Source organism: Seriola aureovittata, chromosome 14, assembly GCF_021018895.1.
Source record: "Seriola aureovittata isolate HTS-2021-v1 ecotype China chromosome 14, ASM2101889v1, whole genome shotgun sequence".
Taxonomy (NCBI): domain Eukaryota; kingdom Metazoa; phylum Chordata; class Actinopteri; order Carangiformes; family Carangidae; genus Seriola; species Seriola aureovittata.
The window spans coordinates 1,190,183-1,216,652 of record NC_079377.1 but is presented as its reverse complement, the minus strand read 5'-3'; the positions used below and the strand labels follow the sequence as shown (position 1 = coordinate 1,216,652).

Below are 26,470 nucleotides of genomic sequence, written 5' to 3'. Positions count from 1 at the left end.
TTCAACTTCAAATCCTACAGAAACAGCAGCGGCTGTGGGTTCATGGAGAGAATAATCTACATCATATAAAGAGTCTAATTCACAACATAAACACATATCCTGTCCAAACTATAATGCATCTGAAAACTTATGACTGTTATCAATATCTAAATAAACTGTAAATAACTTTATTCAAAGTTTAGGTGACTGTTGACCTCATATGCCATAATAACTTAAGCCACCTCAGCTGTATGTAATTAACATTAATGCAGTGAGTTGGCCAAACTACTGAACAAGACCAGGTCAAAACCTAGTATCTGTCTGCACCATGTATGGTCAATGATTGAGGAGGTAGCTGAAAGCTGTTGTGGAGCCACTGTAAAAAACTGACATCATTGCATCATATCATCATTCAGTCTAGTGTCAGCTGGTTTCAGTCTAGTGTCAACTGGTTTCAGCCTAGTATCAGCTTGTTTCAGTCTAGCGTCAGCTGGTTTCAGTCCTGTGTTGGCCGGTCTCAGTCTAGTGTCAGCTGGTTTCAATCTAGTGTCAGTCTAGCGTCAGCTGGTTTCAGTCTAGTGTCAGTCTAACGTCAGCTGGTTTCAGTCTTGTGTCAGATTATTTCAGACTTGCGTCAGCTGGTTTCAGTCTAGTGTGAGCTGGTTTTAGTCTTGCGTCAGCTGGTTTCAGTCTTGTGTCAGATTGTTTCAGTCTTGCGTCAGCTGGTTTCAGTCTAGTGTCAGCTGGTTTCAGTCTTGCGTCAGCTGGTTTCAGTCTGCAACAAGAAACTGCATCATTTATCATATTTTTCACGTAGAGACATGTTTGTGATTATTTTTGAAATATATTTGGAAATTAATTTACAGAAGGTAATCAATCCCAGTTTAAATCTCAATATTGGTCTAAAGAATTGAGAATATATATTTTTTCCTCAATTTGTTCCAAGAAAAATAAGATTTGCAATGTAATAACTCATGAAATGTGAGTTCAAAATGTACCTTCAGAAATCTTTTCATGTTTCTCTACGGTCTGTGTTTTTCTCATGAAATCCTGTCAAGGTGATTGGATAACTTTCCCTCTCTCTCCTCTTCCTCTGTTCCTCTCTCTTGACATTTCTGAATAAGTCTTCTCTGGATGAGCAGATTGAAAGACTGTTATTTTCCAAGGCACTATCTGTCTCACCAGACCATTTAAAGGATGGCAGGAAAGGAAAACTGTGAGGAAGAGAGGGAGGAAGAGTGATAGGCCAACCTCCAGACAATGTCATCTACCAAGGATTTAATATGAGGGGAATTTATAATTAGAGTGTGTCCCCAAACAGCCCTGAGGGAGGAGAGGTGGCTGTTTTTTCCCTGGTTTGGTTTCTGGACTGAAATAGGTGGAGAACGTAATGAAGGGCAGACATGTGCTGCTCATATATCATAGGGATAATTCTGTGATCATTTAAACTGTTGAGGACCAAAGTGGAAAATTCAACAGGATCAGGGTTCATAGAATGAACTGAGGTGAAGGTACAGGTTCATGTACTGGTTCTGGAACAGGGTACTGACATATTCAGGTTGGATCTAGACTGGTTTGAAATGTGTGTTGCAGGTCTGAGTTGGTTGTAAATGTTTATACTATTATTAAACATCAGATTTTACCATGAACCATTTCAGTATCAGGATTACTAATAACTGTATGCAGACTGATAATCCTGTCCTCTTCTAAACTCCACTCTCTCCTCTCCTGATCCACACACTGAAGCTTCATTTTATAAAACTGACTAGGATGAATAAACCCATTACATTAGTGTTTTAGCTGTTCTACTACCATGTAGTCCCACCTTATTCAAACCTCTTTTTTAAGCAGGTTTTGTCAGCCAGGTGAGAGGCCACAGGTTTTGTCAGTGATTGGGTCTCCATTCATCAGACTGAGCAAGTTTTTCATGCCAGTTCACAAACGCTGTGTGATCTGAAAGGTGTGAATGAGTGACTCATCACTTGTGAAACAGTGATTCCAACCTCTTTGAAGCATGGTGAGGGGTTGCGCATCTGCTCCAGCATTGCCCATTTGACGGTGGCCTGCCGGATGTTGCCATCATATTCCCGTGAGCTCTGGGTGCCGCTGGGAGTACCACGGGAGCGTTCATACCCTGGTTCGTTGAAGTAGGGCTCAGCCACCAGGATGAGGGACTGCACCGACACTAGCACCTACAGCAGAGGGACAAAGGGAAGGATGGTTTAGGGCACTGAATGCTAAGAACTTCAATGATGTGTAGAGAGTGGCCTGGTTTGGTTTCCTCATACCACCCTGATTCACTGGTGAATCACCCAGACATCCCCTCAGTGTCCTCGGTATCCAGAGCCTCTGAAATGATTTGGCAGTGGTGGACACTTGAGACAGAGTCTGACAAAGGCACAGAATATTTTGGCTCCATAAAGATATGTCCTTCAATATATTAACAGCCCGATTAATGACTGGGCCTGTCTCAAGGAGACTGAGGACATCCTCCTCCATCGGCCTGTCTGTTCCAAGCCACTACATTACCAACAATGACGATGTTGGGCTTGGAGGCCTGCCTGCTGGCCCCACCATGCTGGAGCTGGATCAAGTTGAAAATGGATCCCAGTGAACTTCAACTGACGTGATATGTTCGTCTTTAACTGGGTTTCTACATCTCAGAGCCAATATCCACCGCTTGACCACTTGATTCCAGCCCACTCCTTTGTCTCTTATTCACCCACCCCCTTTTTTCCATTATTGATCTGCAGCGTGCTAACTGGAATGATAATCAATGGAGATATCTCTATGCACTCTCCAAACCTGCAAATGAGGGAATTAGAAAAAAAAAAAAAAGAGGAGAGATCCATTTCCAAGGGCTCTGGCACACATGTTGTTGGATCAATACATATGGAAAATTAATGCAAATGTGTGCACAATACAACCAAATAATGCTGAGGGTGTGTCAACATGTTGTGTCAACATGTTGTGTTCATGAATTTGTGTGTTTATCCAAAAGCCTGTGCACCACTTTGGATATCCACACTGTCCAAGCCCTTAAGGCTTTAGATTAAGACTGTACAAAAAGCTTGGTTAGCAGAAATATCCCCTTACCCACAAAAATGAAACTATTATTGAACATTTCAACAACTCAGCTAAAAAGAATTAGTAAAAGTAAATACTTTGCCTGGAGTCAATGACAGTCTTATGAAAGGAGAAAAGGGGTAATGTAGTGGAAGGTGCTATTATCATGATTAAACTCCGACCGTGGCGTTGCAGTGTTCTGATTAATGGCGGCCATGTTTTAGGACTGATCATGCCCATTAATAATAGTAATGTCCCGCAACGCTATTTAGCAAATTTAGTGTTGACAGTCAAAAAGTAGATGTGACTTCACTGTTTTTAACATTAATTAGCAAAGAATCCATCAGGGTCGATTTGACTTCTGGTCCAAGAGGCTTTTTTGTAGAGCACAGTGAGCTGGACTTGTGTCTCACATTTCAGGTCAATCGGACCTATGGTGTGAGTGGCATGGCCTTTATAAGACTGAGTTATTGGGCTTAAATCTGCTGTGGTTCAGGAGGTACAGCAGGTCTTCCACTGATCAAAAGGTTGATCCCTGTTCCAGTCCACATGTCTAAGTGTCCTTGGACAAGATACTGATACTGAACCCCACATTTCCCCTGGATGAGTGTGTGTGTGAATGGGTGAATGTGCCATCATAAATCGCTTTGAATGGTCGATAAGATTAGAAAAGCTCTATATAAGTGCAGTCCATTTAATGGCTGATTGGCTGATGTTTCTTCGGAGGCACTGGCTCATCATCTCTAGTTATTGGGACATAAGGAGACACTGTTCACCAAGTTTCAGTATTGTAGCCTTTTTAGTTTTTGACATATTTATCATGTTTTATCATGTTTCGCTCATTCCCCATAGAAAACCAAAATCATAAAAAAATTCATATAAAATCCACTGTTACAGATATCTGCACCAAACATCATACCACCTGTCTCCTAAAAATGCTTAACATTTTAGCTTCGGAAACATGTTTCTAGCTGCAAGCGTGTATAAGTCATAACGGGACAAAAAAAAAAATAAGAAAAATAAAGAAAAATAACCAGAATATGCATTAAGAGAAAATGTGTGTGATTGCTGCAGCTGCTGAAGCTGCTGAGATGAGTGAGTAAAAACAGTTCACTAAAAAACAGATAGCATTTGGGCTAAAGTAGCAATTGAAGTCAACTGATTCTAACTTCAAGACGAGTGATGTGTGTGAACAGGCTTAACCTGGAGGTTCAAATGATATTGGTTTGTGTTTGGTTTGATTAACACTGACACAGCAAAATAATAACCTGACTTTAAGAAGGATCCTTCATGTCAGCTGTCGAAATACAAAGCCCATTAATACAGAGCTGCTGGCAGCGTAATGACAGGGCAGTGATAAACTGTAGCCTGTGACAGGGACTCAGAGAACAGTCCTGCTGATCTGCTCAGACAAGTGACTCCGTCATGATGGATCCTCACCTGTAAAAAGCTTGAGGTCTGTGGGTTCCATTTCTCCTCTGGTCTCCCGTGCCATGTGTTGAGGATACTTAAACATACCTGAATGCACACACACACAGACACACACACACAAGAAGGAAAAGAAAAAAAGAAATCAGCTCAGGAAAATGAAACTTCATCTTCAGGTGTTTGTATAATCATCGTTCCTCTCAATATGTAGTTTACATTTGTTTAACCTTAACATATACACTCAGTTGCTAGCTTATTAGCCATACCTAGCTCAAACTATTGCAGTCAAATGAAATAAATCCTTAAATAAAGTTCGGTTTTGTAGAAACTGTGAAAGTGTTGATTCAACTTCATGATCATTTTGGACGTTGTAGTTTGTGGTTCTGTTGGACTGTGTTGTATTTTACTCACAGGTTTTTTTAGTTAACCTTTAGTTAAGTAATAGTAGTAGTAGTAATATTGGAAAAACCATCATACATCCTTCCAGTTGCTGAATTGAAAGATACATATATAGAAATGGTGAAATATTCAAACTCTAGATTCATGGGTGTTTCCTTGTACAAAATAGAAATATTCTCCATGTCTTCATTTCATTGGTTTCTTTTGACACTTTAGGATTTAATGACAAATCCACTGACAGGTCATTAAGGTGAAGGTGTTTAGATCTTTTGATTTTAGGATCTTTTACCACTGCCTTTCATGCATTTTGGGAAGGCTTGTCAAAGCAAAGTCAAAGGTATTTTGCTTGTTAATGGTATAAAAATAAAAATATGCTTATAGAGTTGGAGGATGATTTATCTTTGTAGGCCAATGTTGAAGTTAGCATCACCCTGCTCCATTGTTGCCTCTGAGCCATAGTCCACAGTACTCCTTAACTTGGGCTTAATCAGACATTTATTTGCCTGTTTAAATATTTGCAGCTGCTTCAGATCATTGTTTATTACAACCTGTTAGCTCAAAAAGACCTGCACTCCTCAGCAACAAGCTGAGGATCTGCCATAGAGGATCTACCTCTGTCATCCACCCTCATCAGCTTTGCTGAATGGAGGCTTCTCTCTATCTCTACTACTGATGAGGGAAGTCCCATGTCTTTCTTATAGCAGTTGTCTGGGCTCATTATGGAAATACATGTGGACTGTCAGTTGCTGCCTAATGATCTGCAGCAGACTGGGTAAACCTTAGAACCTTAACCCCAACTCCTCAATGTACAGAAGCTATACATATTCAAACATGTGTGAGGGAGGCACCCTCAGGAGGGTTCATGTCCAAATGTCAAGTTTAAATAAAACTCTGACAGAGTTGTGAAGGTCTCAGATACATTGGGTTAATTTGACACTTAACGCCATGATGAGTGATTGATGGACAACCTGGCACCCACTCACTGTGAAGTCAGTGGAGATGTCGAGTTGGACTGTAAGTCAACATCTCTATTTTCACTTTCTTTATACGCACTGCATGCAGATATGTCTTCTCGTTATTTTCAGAAATGTCATCATTTGGATTTTTTCTACACAAGCTGCAAAAATATTTTCTTATAATGAAATTTAAAATTGAGTGTTAGCCTTGATGTCCACACGATTTCAACACAACAGTTATGAATGTGCAGAGCAGAGTGTCACTACACCTGAACCCTGTTTGTCTTCTAACCTACAGAAATATTCTATTTTCAATCACCATTTAGTCAAATTTAATTTTCCATGTGTGCTCATGATGTATGAAAATATTTAATTTAAGTCAAAATTAGCCAATACAAGGCAGATATGGAAACCTCCGATTGGTGTTTCATGTCTCCCTGTGGTTGTGTATTTAGTGATATCAATACATGCATAACCACCATAAAGTAGTGCTAGTTAGCTATGAAGTTGGCTGATATAAGTATAGCAGATTCTGAGATACTCTTTAAGAGAATTGTAATCAATGTGTAAACAGTTTATTTGGTGATAGCAATTTCTCTGAAATAAAAATACGTATGAATCAAAGCTATAAAATTGTCATTTTCTGTTAAATAATGTAGCTAAGTAGTGATGCTAACAGCATCATAATAAATCTACCGTATATTGATGACAGAAATAACTGATATGGTAGAAAAAGTCTTTCTACCTTATCAATTATATGAAACCGTGCTCTTATGAAATTGACCATCATAAAGTCCATCTCCACTGAATCTCAATTAGAATCAGAACGAATTGAAATTGAAGTGCGATTCCAATTTTCAGTTTTATTTTCCAGTTTAGTTTCTCATTCAATCTCATTTTAATTATGATAGTGTTAAACTTTAGGAGCAAAGAGGAAATTATTTGTCAGAGGCATTTTTGATTTTTGATGCATGAATGAAAAAAAAAAAAAAGCATTTTATTATGAATAATTTAAAACTAATATTAAAGCTATCTCAAAAAGATGCTAAAAATAAATGATTTTTATATTGTCAATTGTAGACTTCCATACAGTGATACTGCTGCACTAGAGAGGATAAGTCTGGTGTCTGAATATAGATAAAGTATATATACAGTGTGTGCAGATTATTCTCAGAGTCATAACTTGGTTCAACACTGAATTATGGGAAGTAGAGCTGTGAATTTTTTTTTATTTAATTACATTTACTCGACTGACAATATTAACATTAAGACTCACTTTCCCGTCATTGTAGAGGTTGGGGTTAAAGCGCACGCTGTGTCCACCAGTTGTCTCCAGATTGACCAGTGGAGGAGAGTTGGGATAGTCCTGGGGAAAATACACATCGAACTCGAAGCAGCCGTTGGCGTACGGGGTGTCGGCCGGCCCTGTGATGAGAACCTGTGAACACAGAGTGGAGCGGCTTTCATACAAACACTGTGAGGGGACAGCAATTAATCACAGCTGAAAGGGTTAATTAAAGAAAGCTGGATGCATTGATATAAGTAAATATGAATTAAACAAAGGGCACAATATTAATGGAGAAATGGTGCTGACTCTGTTTTAGGTTTTCATAACAACAACAATGTAATTAACAAACAGACTTAAGGGTGAAATTAGCAGCTGTCATCATCCTCATTGAGCTAAATCTAATTCAACTAAATGAGATTTGTTCATTAATCAAAGAACACAAGCAATTAAAACACAGCCCTGAACCTATACAGAAAACCAATAAAATAAAGCTGTAATATTATTTCTAATAGCAGGCAACTCAAAACCTCAGAGCATAATTACTGAAGAGACTTTGAGGATTTAAGGTTTAAGAATTGGCTGCAGAAAAATATTTTATTCACAAGCTGTGTGAGGAAATCAAACCTGTTGAACAAACAGGAAGCTGATACTGTGTTTATTAGTTTCATACTTTGGACAGGTAGAAATGTTCACGGCTGGTGCAGACCACACGTTAACTGCGACTGATCACAAATCTTAAACCAAACTCAGGTCAAGATTTTACAAACTCAGGACGGTGACATTGTGTCTTTGTATTTGGGGTATTCTGTTTGATCAGTGCATGAAGAATCTTTTACATAAAGACCCAGACTATTTATTCCACAGTCCCTTGCTTCCCTTCTTTCCTCATGCTCTCTCCTACTCTGGAGCATCAGGGATTTAACCAGTGACAGCCGCATTAACTGCAGCAGAACTAATCGGTAAGAGTGACTTGACTCAAAATTTAGACCAAACGAGGGAGGGGCGTGGACAAAGTCCAATTGCAAAAAAGGATAGTGTCCTTTTGTCCACAAACAAATTGTACTGAGTGAAATTTGACACTTGTTTGAGTGGAGACAGAGCTGGAGTTCTGCAACCAACCATCCAGACAGAGACAAGACACTGGATGTACAGTATGAAGGAAACAAGAAATACAGGAATACAGCACAGATGTGAACTGCCCTATGTTAAAACCACATAAGGAGCTGCGTAGGTGAGCACATGTTAGACACTCAGGTACGGAGGAGACAGGAGATACCATCCAGGAAGTCTCACCAGATACCAGAACACTGCACAGCCGTTTATAATATCATGAGATAGGATTTTACAGCTCCGAAACATCATACTGGTAACTACTCTATGTTTTACAGTGATGATGGTGATGATGATGATGATGATGATGATGAAAAAGGAGTGTGTGCTCGCACGTATCTGTTTAGCCACTGCAGTGTGTTACACTCGACAAAGGTTGAGCCAGGTTCTAGAGGACCACCTGTCTTTTGCTGGAGCCACTGAACTCACTTCATTCAAAACAATGAGAGGGCCTCAACACATCTTTACTATGACATCCTAGCACCTGTGAACACCTTAACTCACGTGACTCCAACAACTCATCAGAGGCCACGTGGACTAATGACAGTTCTATATAAGTTACTCACCTGGTTCACCTTTCCAGAAGAAGCTTTTTAGATAATAAGTCCAGTTGCCTTCTACCTAGTTAGCTTCTAGATCTCCTAAAGACCTGGACAGAGCAGGACTTCAAGTGATTACATTTCAGTGCTGTTGACCAATAACCAGTTGTCTTGATAGTGCTGGCTTCTGACGGGACAGAGAGCCAGAGTCCAAACAGAGGAAGCTATCAGAGCTTTTTAGTTGTGCTGCACCATTCAGAGTAGAAATTGTTCTACAGAAGATCAATGGTCTAACATGTAACTGGTTAACCCACCAGCTTCATCATTTCAGTCAACAAGATTCTGGCTCCAAGTGTTTTGCATTGATGAGTGAATGTCACTTTGTGGCGTGATTGCTGCTGAAGACCTGAACATCCAGACACAACACTGAAACTGTAACCTATCTCTGATTAGATATAATGTGTCTGCTGGGTTTGGGCACGTGAGCTATCCCTCCACAAACACCCTGTCTGTGCTGTAGAGATGGTCTAATACCAGGACAGGTGAATTTGAAGGACACCTGGCAGGTAGCCTGGAGGAAGATGTGTTGACCCAGGTCTAAACCACCACCTCGGTCTGCAGCACGGTTGTCAGGGTTTGTAACACTGAGATGACTCGGCAACTACACTTGCAAGATTTCTTGCGGGTGCTGGACACCGCTCATGCATTAAGTTTATTTTGACATGAACATTCAGATCCAACACTTCTGCTGCACTTCAGACCAAAGTCGGGTGAATCTGGTGTGGATGCAGGAATGAAAGCGACTGTGCCACTGTGACAGCAGCAGCACAGTAAATGCAGCAGACTGGGTGCTAATGGGCACTAATGTGAGGATGCAGTGGTGAGGTAAGCAGATGTAGTGACCCCTCACAGATCAGAGATTTCCACCTCACCAGTCCCTGTCCCTCTCTGTTGATGCTGTTCTTGGGGAAAGTTTATAATGGTAGATTATGAACTTGTTGGTGTATCACAACAATGCAGTGCTGTGACAGGACTGTTGGCTGAGGACAAAGATCCTTCCTCTTATGCCCCAGTTTGTTAACAAAGCGGGTCTATATCAAGCATGGTTGGTCTGGTTTGTCATATTTACAGCCAGAATGTTTCTGATCTAATCATAAACACAAAGTGCAGTTATTAGATTATGTGTTTCTGTTGTGACTCTGACATTGTTGCTAGTATTCCACCGTTTTATTCAGTGTGTTCTTTTGCCAACACTCAGCAAATCAGATAAGGATTTTGACATTTAGCAGAGGAGACTCTGCCATTAGTCAACTTGTGGGGTGAAGTCATTTATTAAATGTCACTGGAGGAATGAGTAAGAGCCATCAACAACAGGCTGTGTGGCAGTGACACACTACAACAGCCTTAATGAAGACATAAACACATAGATGTGCTCATTCACTCCTCAAACTAGTGGTTTCTATTGATCACAGGATACAAACCAAACGGAACTACCGCACTCAGTCTGATGACATCATAACAATGACAGTGGACAGTTATCGGAACCTGTTATGGATGCCTGAGTTGTATGGTGATACACTGAAAACCTGCTTCTCTTGGTTGCTTGTCTCTAGCTGTGTCAATTCAAGGGCCGCATCCTTCAGAGGACGTGGTCTCTGAAGGTGTGCTCCTTTGTAGCCATCGTAGACCACAAAGGCCGAACTGAAATGAGGCGGTCTGGTCTACACAGGATTTTCGCTTTGCGTCACCAGCTGTTCCCGCCCTTATTGTTTCATCGCAAAGCGTGGCTCCTGTCACCTAGCAACCTTGACAACAAGCAACTTTTTTTTCACAAAGACTTGAGGTTTTAAGGCCCTTGGTTTTAACGGTTGTACTGTTAGCTGTTGAACTGAGCTGAAACCCAGTACTTACCGGCGCAGTGAATCATGGGATAGGTTGGACCATGTAGGATCCACTAGTTGCCTTCACTCCCACACTACTGATTCACATCAGCTTCTCAGAGGGTCATGCTGTGGTGTCAGGCCTCATACAGTAGAGAAGTACTTGAAGTGGAACTTTACCTTCATGATGTCAAGTCTCTCTTCATCACAGCGAACGAAAACGCTGGACGAGGATGACAGGGGCAGAGAGGTGGACAGGGTGACGGCCTCCTGGGCAAGGCGGCGGGATCGGGCTGCGCTGTTTGTATCGCTGGCGTTCTTCACCTGAGACATGTAGTGGTAGTTGACCTTGAACATGAGCTTCCCGTCCTCATCCTCTGAGACCATTTCAAAGGTGTCTGGACAGAGAGAAGACAACTTGTCATTACTGCCTGTAATACTGTCATTGTGCCTGTTGGTTACATAAATACCAAATCCAGCTGCAATTCAATCAAGAAGAAATGCAAGATGGAAAAGGCATGTGAAGCTCTCAGTACACTAACTATACTGACAGTGTGCATGTTTTCAACAAAACTCCTCTGTCTGATTGAATTACAGTTTAAATTCAGTGTGTTTGTTACTGTTAAAGTCTCTTCGGACAACATGTCCACTTGTGTGTGATTGTATTGGCCTTACTACATGATTAACCAGTACTAGCATACTAGCAAGTCACTTCTCTTATTTCTTGGCTGAAACATTGACAGTCATACATTCTGTCAATCACTTTTCTAAACTTTGCTCCCTGTTCTAACTGCTCTGTGGGGATGCAAGTACAAAGACACTAATGTTATAGTGCAGCCCTCACTCTCTACAGTTTCTCAATTCTGTCTGCAAAGTGAAACAACACTGTTTACACTCTTGTCACTCGTGATTACTTCAGACATCAAGCTGCTCCTAAGTTGATCGCAACACAGCAAAACCAGCGTAATTAATCATGACATGGCTGGACGGAGAGTGATGGACAAGACAAAAAGGACGAGCAGGATGAGGATGTAGCCTGAGTCTGCTTCCCCTTCAGGGCTCTGGCATGAAAGCATTATGGGTAATATCAAACAGAGAAGTGTGTGGATGTGGGGAAAAGAGGAACTCTACAGAGGGATTTTGGGTCATGTATATGCATGTGGAGTAAAACCAAAAGCATGAGCAGCATCAACAAGATATATGTATATAAATGTGCACGCACACACAAACACACATTGACATATAAACTCACCAAACTGCAGCTTCTTCATGACAGCTACATATTTCTCTTCTAGAGAGCGGAGGATGGAGAGGGGCTTGGGCCGGCTCGACACCTTCCTTGAAGACTCCACCAGCTTCCTCTCTGGAGCAAAGATCATGAAGAGCAGTGTGAATAAAGCGCATGCATGTACACAAATAAGCACTACAGAAAGCCTGTGACCATCTTAACTAAACCTGTGGAAGTGATGGATTAATTACTTCTATGTAAAACATGCTTTATGTTACACAACCCTGATCTGGACCAGTGGAAAAACTGATTTAAAATTTCAAACTAACCTGCTGTTTCTTCCTTCATAATAACACTCAGCATGTTCAAGATAAAGTGTGTCACATCCCCACTAATTCTACATGTCAATAAAGAATAATTATGATTCATTATAATTTGGATCAACAGAGTAATTTCTGAGATCTTGGAACACAGTGACATCAAACTAGGTATGAAACAGGACCAGTGAGGCATTAGACTGTGTAAACAAACAAAATGTCTGTGTTAATAAGTGAATGGATATAAAGGATATAAAGATATATATGCATTATACATGTATTATTCTAACTTATTTTTGGGCATTTTATGCCTTTATTAGCTGCAGTGGAGACAGGGAGAAATGCGGAGAGAGAGAGAGATGCAGCAAATGGTCTGGCTAGCCAGGAATCGAACTGGGGACTCGCTGCTCAGGGTATTTGAGCCCATGTGCTATAAGCCTTAACCGTTTGGCCATCAGCTCGCCCTGTAATCTAAACAATTGACCTCTTATTTTTTTACCATTTTGGAATAAAATATAGGAAATGATAAGCAGACTTGGAATTGATTAAATTCAAACGATTTCCTGCCCTGGAAGCATAAGGGCGTGTGTCCAGGAGTATTTTTCTGAGCACCAGTATATGTCTTCAATTGTTGCCAATGAGGAGAAAGTGTGAGAGAAAAATCTGCTGCATCCAGATTCCTTTTTCAGAGTTCTGCTGTTTTTGTGTTTCTACTTGACAATCTTCAGAAAGGACCTGGTCATCCCTGTAGCTTCTTTTCAGACAACCAATCAGATGGAGCAGTACTCGTCACCCTGGTAACCAAGACCATGGAGGAGAAGCTTGTTCTGGCTGTTTCTGTCTATTCTGAGCCGTCTGATATATTAGCAGGTTGGTCGGACACTGAAGTGTTGTGCTTTTATCAACAATGTCAAACAAAGAGTAATAAGAGGCAAGAGGAAACGCTCGTTTGTCATACAAGAGGGACGTGATTTGTTGTCAAGATATTGTTGTCATAGAAAAAAATCCCATGTATAGTGTTTTTTTTTTTTATGAAGCGCTCCCCAACGACCTGCCAGAGAAAAACAGTGTGTGAAAACGTGGACTAAGACGCTGCTGATGTCATGTATTTGGGCTGTTGTTTTGGGACAGGTACATCGATATGTCAGAGGAACACTTCTGGATCAATAATGTCCTGCTCCTGTCTGATCATGAGCCTCTGTATTAAAGACATGATTATACATCTGTCAGGGTCTAATGCTGCACACTTTACAACTCTATGATATATGACTGCCAAGGCCTTGATAATATGGATTTCTTTATGAGGAGTGACATGACATTGATCTTTATCTGTATTCAAGTGATTAGTCAGATGGTGTTTATGTGGAGGGAGCTGGAGGAAAAGGGCAGGTGGGGGATAATTAACATTGTGTACCATGTAGCAACAAAGTAATGGGGAAGGTGTAATGTTTCATCATGCGGAGGACACTGATGGTGATACTTTAATGTGACTAATGGCTAACAAGAAGATTTTCCTTTCTTTATGTCCCCATACAAAAACAAGTGAAGACAGCTGCTTTGCCCTTTACAATCCTTCAGTGTCTGAATCCTGTGACAAAGTTAGAACAGACTGTTCATCTCTACACAGGAAAAGTGGCCAGTTTTCAAAACAAGACCTCAGGTTTACACAGTCCATGAAGAACCACAGATATCAAATTACAAGAGACGCAGAGATCAGTCAGGGCGCGATGTACCACCTCACGTGATCTCATGGAGAAGCCATGGATGGAGAGACACAATCAACACAGGCTGTCTTCAGTGAGATTTTAACTGTCAGTTTTAATATCTGTCTTTAACAGCTAGTATGCTAGCTAATGTTAACCTCAAGGTCGGGAGTATTAACTGTTGTTTGGTAACAGCATCAGCTGCTCTGGGACCGATGCAATCATAATTGTATTCATCCAGATTTTAAATCCTAAATATTACATGTTTAATATTAATTGGGGTGTCCCCAGTGCAGGAGGTTTCAGACTGGATCTGTGAAGCACTGGGCCAAGCATCAGAACCCATCAAGGTCCTGGACCAGGTCTGTGATTGTGAGATTGTGTGTGAGTTTAACCTGTAGCTTTAGATTGTTGGTCAATAACCTCCTTGATGAAGATTAAATTGTTGTGTTCAGTCAGTCACGGCTGAGGGAATTGAGACCTTCTGATTAACTAAACATAGAGAGTTTAGCTTTATTCCCTGGGGATTTCACTGTCAGAGGAAGAGCTAAAGAGAAATCCATTCATTTCTCTATTAATGCTTGACATTATGGTGATTTTACTGCAGTATTTATTTCACACAAAATGTCTTCATCTTATTTATACATTAATTTACTCTTACTGATAAATAATGTAGAAACAGCTACAAGTAAAACTGCGACTATGATTGCATGAGCTGCTGAAACTGAAATAAAAACACACATGTATGTTGTATACATACCCTGGTTGGCCTGCCGCAGGCTTGTTGTGGCAGTGTATACTATTTCAGCCGTCCTCTGGATGTCAGGGACCAGCAGAGTCAAACCCTCAGGCTCTGGATCTGAGCTTTCAGTCTTCACCACGCCTTTACTCTTATCTTTCTTTGACCTGCAACATACAAATATACTTTCAGTCACAATGGAGAACTGGCTGTTGTTTGAAAGCTCAGTTAAAGGAATCTGTAGCAGTGTTTGCATCACATATTAAATGTGGAGTTGTTGTGGTAGAAGAGAAGTCTGTTCAAACTCCGTGTAAGAATGAAACAGGTCGTACCAAACTTAATCTCCATTCAAACATGATTTATTTCACCGTCGCCTGTGTTGGTCAGTGATGTTAATCCCATCCAGGGATCCAATATAAAGACAGAAAACAATCAAGACCACAAAAACTCATCAAATGTGCTTCTGTAATGTAACCCATATTCTTTCATGTTTTGGATAATTGGAGCCATTCAGAGTATGTTGAACCAGCTGCTGATTTCTCCAGCGCCCTCTGGAGAAGCTGTAGTCCTTCTCCTTTGTCCTCGGCCTGTATTCACAAAGCATTTTATCTTACCACTAAGAGTACTCCTAAGTCACGCTTAAACTTTTTAACTAAAAGTTTTCTCCTAAATCCTCTTCACAAAGCTGCTGAGACCAACTTTTACTAAGGAAAAGTGAAAACTCCTAAATTAAGAGTGCGACTCCATTGCTATGGCTAACGTCAATTTTCATGGATGAGCTCCCTCGTGGTTGCCGTGATATTTTCACTCTCTTTTTTTTTTATTTTTTACTTGAACTTTTATTGGGTTTTCTTTTTCAAATGGAAAAAATGAGATGGTACATTTGACTTATATACTGATGCAGATACGTAAACAAAGTGAAAAAGAAAGAGAGAGAAAGAAAAGAAGAAAAAAAAGGAAGGGGGAGGGTCTAGAGAATGGGCTGAACATAAATCTAGTTCAAGCCATCCATACAATACAGCAATACATAAAGTACATGAAGGAAATGGGTGGTTTACTTTACTTTGGGAGTATGACTAAGGATTCTCGATTTTATATAATCCAACAGGAGTAAAATATGTTCTGTGCACGAAAATTATAATTTATCATTTTTATTCTTGACCGATTCAGATACTTTGTAAAGTGTTTTCCATACATGATCCCATGCTACAGTTTCCAAGGATATCCCTAAGTCGGTTTCCCAATTTCTGTGAATTGCATTCCAATTGTCTCCTGATGCTTTGTTCACTAATTTATATAATTTGGACACATTTGTCCTTCATTTTGACCATTAATCGTAGTTTGGACTCAATATCTGTCAACCTGGGTATGACTATAGCTCTCCCTAGATATTTGGTCAGTTGTGATCTTATTTGCATATATTTTTAAAAAAATCCTTATTTTGAACAACATATGTAGCTTTAAGCTGGAGCAAAGGTTTTCAATTTTCTGTCATGTGGGTTTCTCATATCATGTACTTAATGGCAGCGAGCATTTAAAGGTAAAGCCTCAGATCTATCCCAATTAATTTTATATTGATGTAGCTGCAAACTCCCTCAGAGTATATTTAAGGGATGTTGGAGAATCTGATAATGTTAGGAGAATATCATCTGCAAAAATGAAAATCTGCATCTCTGTTACTGGAGCTGCAATTGATTTAATATCGTGGTTTTCTCTAATTAGTATGGCCAAACGTTCTAATGACAAAACAAGTAATGTAGGACTCAAAGGGCACCCCTAAGGTGTCCCTCGCCTAAACTCAAATGACTCAGAGATTATGCTATTGGTAGTTATTCTGGCTTTATGAATTAAGTATATCAATGAAATGCCATTTATAAAATTTGGACCAAACCCAAATTAGTTCTATGTTTTGAGAAGATATGACCATTCAATACAGTCAAATGCCTTTTCAGCGTCCAGACACACCGCTATTGTTGGTTCATCTGTTGTATTGCTGTAATGCATTTTATGAATCAGTATTCTCATACTGTCTGCAGTTTGTCTGGACCTTACAAAACCAATTTCATCAATGTGAATGAGTAGGTAGGATTTCATCTAATCTTCTAGCAAAAATGTTTGCGTATATTTTCCTTTCTGAAGTAAGAAGTGAGATAGGGCAATATCTTCCACACTCTAAGGGGTCATTATTAGGTTTCAGTAGGACTGTGATAATGGAAAAATGTGTTGAGTCAGGTAGATATCCATTTTCCTTGGCCTCATTGAAAACCTTTTGCTGTTTATCAACTAATTTGGATGATAAAGTTTTATAGAAATTTATACTGAACTCATCATTGCCAGGGGCTTTACCATTGGCCAGTTTGTTGATGGCAGCCAAAATCTCTGCTTGAGAAATTTCAAGATTTTCTCTATCTTCAGTGGATAAAGTAGGCAAATTTATTTTACTAAAAAACACCTCCAAATCATCCAGTGATGGGTTCACTTCTGAAGGGTACAGTTTTTTTTTTATAATATTCTTTGAATCTCTTATTGATGTCTTGAGGGGATTTTAATATTTCCCCATTTTATGATTTAATTGCAGGAAAAGGAGGAGAAGTCCTTGCCCTTTGAAGCCTATGGGCTAACAGTTTTCACTACATTGCCGTGATGGGGTACAGCCCTAATTGAAGTTAGAAACGTCAAATCCACCAAGTACTGAAAAAACAAGTAGGCCTATTAGAATTTTGTTGGGAGGCGGAGGTGGCCTCAACCCATTACCTCCTTACTTTACCTACAAATGCTAAATCTGCAAAAATTTTTTGATTTGGAACTTTGTACAAAAGAACCAAAGGAAGATTTAGATGCAATTCTGACCTATGTTCCACGTTAATCCATATTGCTAGATTCAGTGTAAAACAGTGCACAGGGTACACTGGACAAAACACTATCTAAAATATATTCAGAGGTCCAGGGACAGGTGTGACTGTCACTGCTGAATTTTTCTCGATGAAAAAACAATTTCAGTTTCACAGTTTATTTACAGTTCTCTTCATTTTGAGTTACTGGTATGTTTTAAGGAGTACAGGGCACGGTTTCACACATACACACATGCCTTATTTTTTTCCCACTCACACTCAGTGAAGAAGAATATCAGGGTCAGAGCCAATCAGAGGCACAGTAGGGACGGGTTGCAGGTGATACTGCCTTGCACTGATATCAAAGACATTCATGTTTTATCTGTGTGACGTGTCAGGTCATTCACTGAGTTATGCATCTGTTAACAGAGCTCATCATTCTTCACTTGTTAAGGGCAGAAAACAGTAGTTACAAATATAAGCTGGACTTAATGCTGGACTTTGTCAGGTTTTCTTCCTGTGGTACCTTAGATGAACCTTGCTGCCATACGACGGCTGCTGCAACATTTATGACAGGATGTTCTAAAAATACCAGCAGATACATCATTCATAGTAAGGCACTCTGATGTGTGTATGTATTGTGTGTACATATATGTAAACCCAGCATGGCAGCAAAAAGACAGTTGTCAAGAAGCTCTGAGTGAAGGAGGATGTTGTGGTCGTGTTTGATGTCGGATGCATGTTAATCCTTATTGCACATGTGTATGAGGTACAGTGGTTAAAGGAGCTATTTGTAAGTTTTGCTATTGCTACATAGCCAACTCTTTAACAACTGTTTACCTTCCCAGTCTAGAAGAATCTTGAGTTCAGCACCAAACTCGCCAACAGCTGTCTTGAGGGGTGGAAAGCAACCCTCTTGTTTTACTTTACTATTTCTATCACGTCTTTTCCTCTTCTGAAGTTAGCATACTTACCAGGTAGCCACAGTCCAGTCGGCCCATCTCGTCACTTTTCTGATACTGAGTCACTGTAGCGTCCAGTCTGCTCTGAAGAAGCAGCTGCTCAGAGGACGTATTATAACCTCCTGTATTATAAATACAATGATATCTGACGCTTTTGTCAAGACTGTTAAGTAAATAGCTGTTAATGCTAAAATTAGCTATGTAGCAATAGCAAAACGTACAAACAGCTCCTTTAATCCACAGCAGTTTTCTTTTACTGTTCATTAAGTTCATGTTCGTGGTGAGATTAAAGCCTTTTTCTGTACAAAACACATCTCTCCACATGTCCCCGACTACCTCCAAAAGTAGCTCAGTGGCTGAACCTCAGTGCCATGTCACATCCTTCAGGGTGCATTTAAATGCCAAGTGTGAACAGGGCTACAGATGTAAAGATTCTCAGTTCATCAGTATACCAAAGAAGACAGTCAGAAACACTGGGTGAATTTTCAGGAATGGTGAAATTAATGAAATGAAAGTATCATATCAGACAGAACTTGTCATGTATGAAGTCAGCTTCAGCCCAGAAGACACTTGTGTGATGAGAATGTGAGAATGTGTGATTAATCACCTTGACGTTCTGTGTAACCATGAAGTTCGATTAATTTTCTCCATCTCACCTGAGGCGATTGGTGTATGTGTCCACACATGTCTTCATCTTGGCCAGCAGCATCCCAACAGAGGTCTGTCCCTCAGAGTGTTCTTCATCCTCCTCCTCCTCACTCTGCCCCGGGTCTCCAGACAGAGGCAGCAGCAGAGGGACCAGGGCGGTGCAGGTGGAAATGGCCCTGAGCAGCTCCAGTAGTGCCCGGTATAAAGGCACGTGGCGCGCCATGTCCAGAACTGCAGAGAGATGAGAAGGATTCAAAGTGTAAGATGACAAAAGATACAGAGACGTGTTCACAGTATTAGGTAGGTGACACTGAGCCTGACACAGCTGCATGTTTGTTATTATGGTTGGTTGGGAACAGGGTCTGGATGTCAAAGTTTCAGTTCTGTATGAAATGTGTTTAGAGACCTGCAGCACAATAATCAGGGCTGAGTGAGAACGTTGTGTTCTACCTTTGCGACAACAACATCAACACAATTAAAGCCAACTCTGTTTGCTGTTCTACCGTTTCCAGGGTTTTTAGAAAGAGAAAACTACAGAGGACAGGCCAGGCTGATGAATTGTGCCCTGTGTAACAGTCCAAGCTCAGAAGAAAACATTATGTGTGTGTGTGTGTGTGTGTGTGTGTGTGTGTGTGTGTGTGTGTGTGTGTGTGTGTTGTCCAGCTATGCTCAGATCAGAGGAAGATGAGGGAAGAAAAACAGCAGACTGTTTGGTGATTACACTGATTGCGGAAAGAACAAGTGTCATTGAATCACGAGACAGATAGCAGCAAACTATGAGAGTTTGATACTGAAGATGATCAGATCTTCAGCCAAAGACAAATGACATGCTAACTGGTCAAAGCAGCTTGAGGGTGAAGAATGGACTCTTTCTGAAATGAGACAGAACAATAAGGAAATCGACTCTGAACTGAAGCCTCAGGGCAGAGAGCTGGACTCAGACAGGAGCAGGTTGGGGGTGTCAGAGGTGCACTGTGGAAGGAAAAAATGTCTCAATCAGGAGACAAGTGTTAAGACAAGGCAGTAAGAGCCTGTACTGGTGACATGTAGTGCGTGTGTGTGTCTGTGACAGTCTACCTCAGTAGTTTCTAAAATTCACCAACCAAACCTGACAGCTCCTACGTCTCGACTGAACTGAGGTCTGAAACACCAGGACGCGGATCGTGGCTCTGCAGCCTGAGTCAGCAGGAGGCGTTTGCCAAGTCAAGGTTCAGGCTCAGCAGCAAACACCAGCATCAGAAGAAAAACTTGCCCTTCAATGTTTTCTCTCTCTTCTTCATAATGACAACAAGACTTGATCAGTTTAACAATCACACCCTGGCTTATGTACACAAACCTCAAGTTGTGCTCACACAGGTGGTCTTCACAGGTGAAGTAGCGGATATTATGTTTCTCTGCGTCGATTGTGGGTCTCCAATTTCACTTTGACAGAATTGGCATTATACAAAAAAATCTTAAATTTTTATGGAAACCAGTCACCTAATTTCATAGCCTGCTGTGAAGTGCGTGCACTGGTGACAAAAAGCAGGGGAAGGTAGATGTAGTCCAGAGACCAGAACAACATGATGGAGCAGGCAGAGAGCTTGACGCACGGTGCACTAACAGATAAAAACTAAGAAAACACAGGTGCACTGGTAGAATGTTACATTTGAACATATAACCCCAGGGTTCAGCTCCACACAGGTGAAAAGGTATCACAGAAATTATAACTAGGCAGAGAAATGCCCTCTGGGTAGTAATCAAGTGGGGAGTTATCAGGAGTGACAATGACCATGACAATTCTAACATGCAGATGTTTAGCAGGGAGTGTTTACTAACCAAATGCAGCCATGTCAGTGTTGTAAACCAAGGTAATGGACAAACATGATGATAACACTAACCAGTCACTGTAGCAAACCAATGAACACAGAACTAAGATCCAACACACTTGTTGGAAAAGTGAAAAAGTGAACTGAGAGGTCAAAGGATCACCAGTCACTGGGGTGTATTCTGTCTGCAGAAAAACTGACTGTAATCCATCCAGTAGTTCAAGTCCTGTGAGCTCTGCCTAAAGCGGCAAAAACACTGGAATTTCAGATAAATTCACATCTGAAGTGAATCCTGATGGTGACATTTCACTGCGAGAGGGAGGCAGAGGTTTAGAGAGAGGCTGGCTTGTGTCAATACTAAAACGAAGATGAGAAAATGTCATGAAAGGCTCAGTGTGTTGGGTTAATTTTCAGCCGTGGCCTGTCAGTTGCATCAACCAGCACTTGTCTAACCAATCAGATACAAGGGTCTGTTGAGAAACTGAGATAATTATCAACAGGCTGAGCATGTGAGCTGCATCATTTTGTGAGGGTCTGTTTAGTGTGTGTGGAGGTACTTGTGCATCCATGTGCGTGCCCTGAAGTGTCAGCCTCAAAGTAAATAGAACAGCTCTTGTTTGTGGCACCAGACTGTTTTACATTTATATTGAAATTCCCAACTCCCTACTGTCCTCCTACCAGAACCTGCACAACACTGACCTCCCCGGGCTTTAATCTGCTCTCCGGTCCTATAACTAGTGTCTGTGGATGGCGCCCAGCATGGAATCTCAATCCCTTCTACATACACCACCACAATAACTCATCAGAATGCCTCCTCCTGCTCCTGTGCCAATGTCACACTTGTTAATGAAAAAGGAAGAGGCAGGACGTCCACCCACACCTTTTAAATACATATATTTTTTTTTAAATAAACAAGGGGATGGAGAAGAGGACACTACTGAAAGAGACAAAGTGAAGAATATATAGACCAAATATGTGAAGGACACAAACCGTTCATTAAGAATAAAAGTTTTGAAATTAATTTGTTCTTAAAACATAACAAGACTGTTTCAATTAAAATGATCAGCTCAACATTACCATGGGATGTTTTTTTAATGCCTTCCTGCTGGCAACAGTCAGAACCAGAGGTGTATTGTTTTCAGATTGTCTATCCCATTCTTGTGAACACAATATCTCTGTAACACCTTGAGGTAATTTCATCAAATTTGGCACAAACATTCACTTGGACTCAAGGATGAACTGATTAGACTTTGGTGGTCAAAGGTCAAGGTCAGTGCGACCTCACAAAACAGTTTTTAGCCATAACTCAAGGCTTCACAGAAATTATACACACAAATGGTTCATATTTAATAAGACTCTGGATAAACAGGGATGTAATCTGAGACTAGTCTGAGTGGTGGAGGCAGACAACCACCAGGAGGTGATTCTAGTTTTTTTTTTTTTTTTTTTTTTTGCTGTGTGGTTTCAGTGATGGCAGGTTGGATCCATCAGAATACAAATGACTTTGGTGGTTCCAAAAGTTTTCATTGAGCACCACCATGAGCTGGACTTTTGAGTGGAATGTGTGACATCGACCGGAGAGGTTGCCAAAACACTTGCAACAGACAGTCATGCTCCCGAGAGGATGAATCTTACTGTCATTGGTGTCTTTTCATTTAGTTTCACTAGCTGGTTGATCATTTTGGTTTCGAGTGTCTCAACAACTGCTGGATGGATTACCATGAAACTTGATATAAACCTATATAAACTCTGGCTGATCATTCAAAGTTCAACATGGTGGTGGTCCATAAAAACATGATCCAGTTCAGTGACTTAAAAGTAAAATCAATATCTTCTTTTGAATCGCTTCTAAAAACACATTTCTTTACTAAGTTTTTTAATACTTTTTTGAATAATTAACATATTTTTACCTTGCTTATTTGTGTTTCTGTTTTTATTGTTTTTGGTTTTTATCTTGAGTAATTTGTCTGCATGTGTTTGTTGCTTGTTTTGTTATTTTATCCTGGTGAAGCACTTTGTTGTCTCAGATTTCAATAAGTGCTATGTAAATTGACAGATAGTATAATATCACTTTGAAGCTGAACAAGAATTATCACCTCGTGCTTGGATGCCTTCACCAACCAGTCCAGTTAATTAGTGTGTGAATTCTTTACCTATGGCCAAAAATGTGCTTGGTCATAGTGACCCTTACCTTTGACTTTTGACCAACGATAATCTGACCACGATAATCTAGGCAGTTGAGTTGAGTTAAAGTGAACGTTTGTGCAAAATCTGAAAAGATTCCCTCAAGGCGTTCTTTAGATCTCAGGTGTTCCCTGTACACCTAATCACATATCCCAAGTGTTTACTCTTATTTCCAGCCTAATGACACAATAACGTGGGCACAAGGTTTCCAAGGTAACATAAACATGTTGTTCTTAATGATGTAAAACTACGGTAACACACTTCCACAAACTCTTACTGATTTGTTGGGTACTGTTCACAACTGCACTTGCTGAGAAAATCATTTTCCCTGTTCAGTAAATAAACTCCAACTTCCCTGAAATCCTAGAGACCTCACCTTTCAGTGTTCAGTGGTGCAGAGGCAGCACTAAGAAAACGCAAAGCCTGCTCTCAGCCACAGGACAAGCAGCAGCCGACAGAGCCATGACATCCATCACAGCTATGACAGTGGTGGTATTGCTGACCTGCAGTCATCACTGTGCTGCGGACAGCGGGCCTCCACTTGCTGTGATTTAGGGCCTTCTGGGGGCATTCAGAGATAGGTGCTATGTATAGCCATGTTGCATGCTCAGGCTGATGAATAGTTAACGGGCCTGCAGACCTGAACGTGAGAGGCTGCATGAGTTAGCATGGCATGTCAGGGGGCAGCTTGAAACTAGACATTGCAATTTCCCGAGAAATTGCGGTGGGATTGCTGCTTCTGCCCAAGCTGAAGCTAAACTGCTTTGCTGGCTGCTGAGAAAAGTCTGAAGCTGAGCTTCATTGTTAAATGCCAGCAACTAACATTTAAAATGGAGCTGCAACTAACTCTGTGCCTGTGATAGTCTTAAGTAATGGCTAAAAAGTGTATTCTGAGGTCACCATGACCTTTACCTTTGACCACCAAAGACTAATCACTTCATCCGTGAGTGCAAGTGGACATTTGTGCAAAATTTGAAGGGATTCCCTCAAGGAGATCTGGAGACACTGTATACATGAGGCCAAAATCATGATTTGTGATGTTACTGTGACCTTTGACCACTAAAATCTAATCAGTTCATACTTGAGTCCAAGTAAATGATGTGCCAAATTTGATGACGCTCCCTCAAGGTGTTCTGGAGATCAGTTCACAAAGCCAAAACTATGTGTTTTGAGGTTAGTGCGCCCTTGAACTTTGAACATTGTGCCAAATTTGAGTTCTGTCAAGGCGTTACTGAGATATCATGTACACCAGAATTGGACGTTTGTCCTAATGGATGGACAGACATCCTGAAACCAATATGTCTCCGGCTCTGGCTGTCGCCAGCATGGAGGCATAAAGACTGCCAAATGTTTGATAAACACCACAGTCTAATTAGCTGATCTGAATCAGCTCTGTCTGTCCATATGCACGCAGAGGTTACCATAGTGATCCTAAGTGCTTAATTCCAACTGAGTGAGACCTGGACTCAGCTGAGACACACCTCTCAACCTCTGGCTTGCCAATCAAAGACTATCAAATCCTATCAGCAAAAGCTAGTTTTCTGAGAAAAGAGACTCTGCTCAATGCAGTTATATAAAGTACGTGTCTCTGGAATCAAAAGTAGCTCCAAAGTAATCTACCAATTACAATACAGTATATGTAATGTGGAGTTAGTTAGATTGACAAAATGAAAGTAGAAAATGCAGTGCTGAATGAGATTGCTGAAGCAATGCTGATGTTGCTCAAGCAATTGCTGAAGTAATGCTGGAGAAGCTGATGCAACTGCTGAAGCAATGCTGTAGTAGCTCAAGCAATACTGAAGTAGCTCAAGCAATTGCTGAAGATTAAAAGCAGAACTTGTAAGCTTGATGTTGAATGGGATGATATGGTTGAAAATGCCTTAATTGCTGATGGAACCAGCTCATATTTTTTGTCTCCATTCATTTAAATTGCATAAAAAGCTTAATATTTTGAAATGTATAAATAGCAGAAAAACGTTGTATACATCCGATAATCTACAGAACAAGCTGAACGTTTTGATAGTTGAATGGTTTCTGAATGGTTACTTTCGAAAAAGTATGAAGGAGTACTTACAGACCGTGGAAAGGTGAAAAGTAAGAATAAAATATAAAGATTTAAAGAACAATAGTGTGAATGCTATTGCACAGTGATCACTTCAATGCAATAGCATTGCAGGCACTTAATTAACTGCCTGAGGCACAGTCTGATAAAAGATTTAATTGGGGTGCAGTTTCACTCAGTATATGTCCTAGTTTCTCCATGACATTATAAAAAATACTCCATGACTTTTCTAATATGTATGTCTTACTGTGCTCTGTCTAATAAAAAGTAAAGATACATGTATTTTATACCATGTAGACATCCTTTCTCACCTCTACAACAACAACAACAACAACAACATCTCATCTCAAATACTTCTTGGCCAAATAGTTAAAACCTGGAAATAACACTGCTAATCAACCACGGACTATTCTGCACTGTTATCAAATGCCAAACAGAGAAATTCTAATTAACCCCAAAACCCTGTTGTCCACTCGTGTCTCCTGCCTCACTTTTCATCCAATTTACTACCCATTCTGCCCTGTGGTCCCTTGCAAAGATGGCTGAAGATTCCTGTAATTACAGCTGACAGACTGATGTTTGGTATTTTACTGGGGGTGTAGGATGGGGGAGGGGGCATCCACACAGGGAACAGAAAAGGTTTTGAAAAGGGAACTTGTTTAGAAATTGACACCTCTATGCTGTTTATTACTGAAGATGGTGCCACAGCAGGGCTAAGAAGTGATGGGAAAACATCAGGTATTCATATCCATATTTGAGAGACAATAACAGCCAGTTTCAGTTAACTGACTGTCGGAGTAGGGGGCAGAGTCCCTGCAGCCAAAATGCAAATGCTTCAAAAATCCTCAATACCCCTGAAATTCCTTCAACATAAACATAAAATACCTCATCTTAGATAAAGCTGTTCAGCCTCTAGGTGAAACAACACTGATCATTTCAGAGCTGCTCATGATTCAGCTCCTGGGAGCATGGTTCTTCTCTAATGAGGATAGCTGTGCAAGCGCAGGATTAACACACTTGATAACTGCCCTTAATTGGCCTGTGCTGCAGTTGTTTGTGGGTGTATGATCGTCCAACACAGTGGCCATCCTACATCATCATTGATGGAAAATTATTCATAAAACATCTCAATGTTTCCTGACTGCTGCCATCATTCAAGGAGACTGGAGAAACTGCTGAGATGCTGCTTACATGAGCCTTTACAAATGCCACCATAAATATAAGTAAAATGGTGTAAACATTTACTCTCCTATAATCAATACTTATAGCAGGTTTTCATAGCAAATCAAATAAGTGCAGAAAATATGACAGTGATTACTCCCAATGCTGAACCAACAAAGACT

General features: G+C 40.5%; 1 protein-coding gene across 7 annotated transcripts in view; it reads right to left on the bottom strand.

Annotated features, from left to right (window-relative positions):
• Window positions 1–26,470, bottom strand: part of birc6 (baculoviral IAP repeat containing 6) — a 121,646-nt gene that overhangs the window by 9,489 nt on the left and 85,687 nt on the right. For all 7 annotated transcript variants that reach the window (XM_056395963.1, XM_056395965.1, XM_056395969.1 and 4 more), the window contains exons 65-71: window positions 19,082–19,304; window positions 14,654–14,799; window positions 11,898–12,008; window positions 10,826–11,043; window positions 7,105–7,266; window positions 4,486–4,563; window positions 1,983–2,171 (exon numbers count right to left, since the gene is read on the bottom strand). In XM_056395963.1, coding sequence (XP_056251938.1) covers window positions 1,983–2,171; window positions 4,486–4,563; window positions 7,105–7,266; window positions 10,826–11,043; window positions 11,898–12,008; window positions 14,654–14,799; window positions 19,082–19,304 — 1,127 coding nt within the window. The remainder of the gene's footprint in view (window positions 1–1,982; window positions 2,172–4,485; window positions 4,564–7,104; window positions 7,267–10,825; window positions 11,044–11,897; window positions 12,009–14,653; window positions 14,800–19,081; window positions 19,305–26,470) is intronic.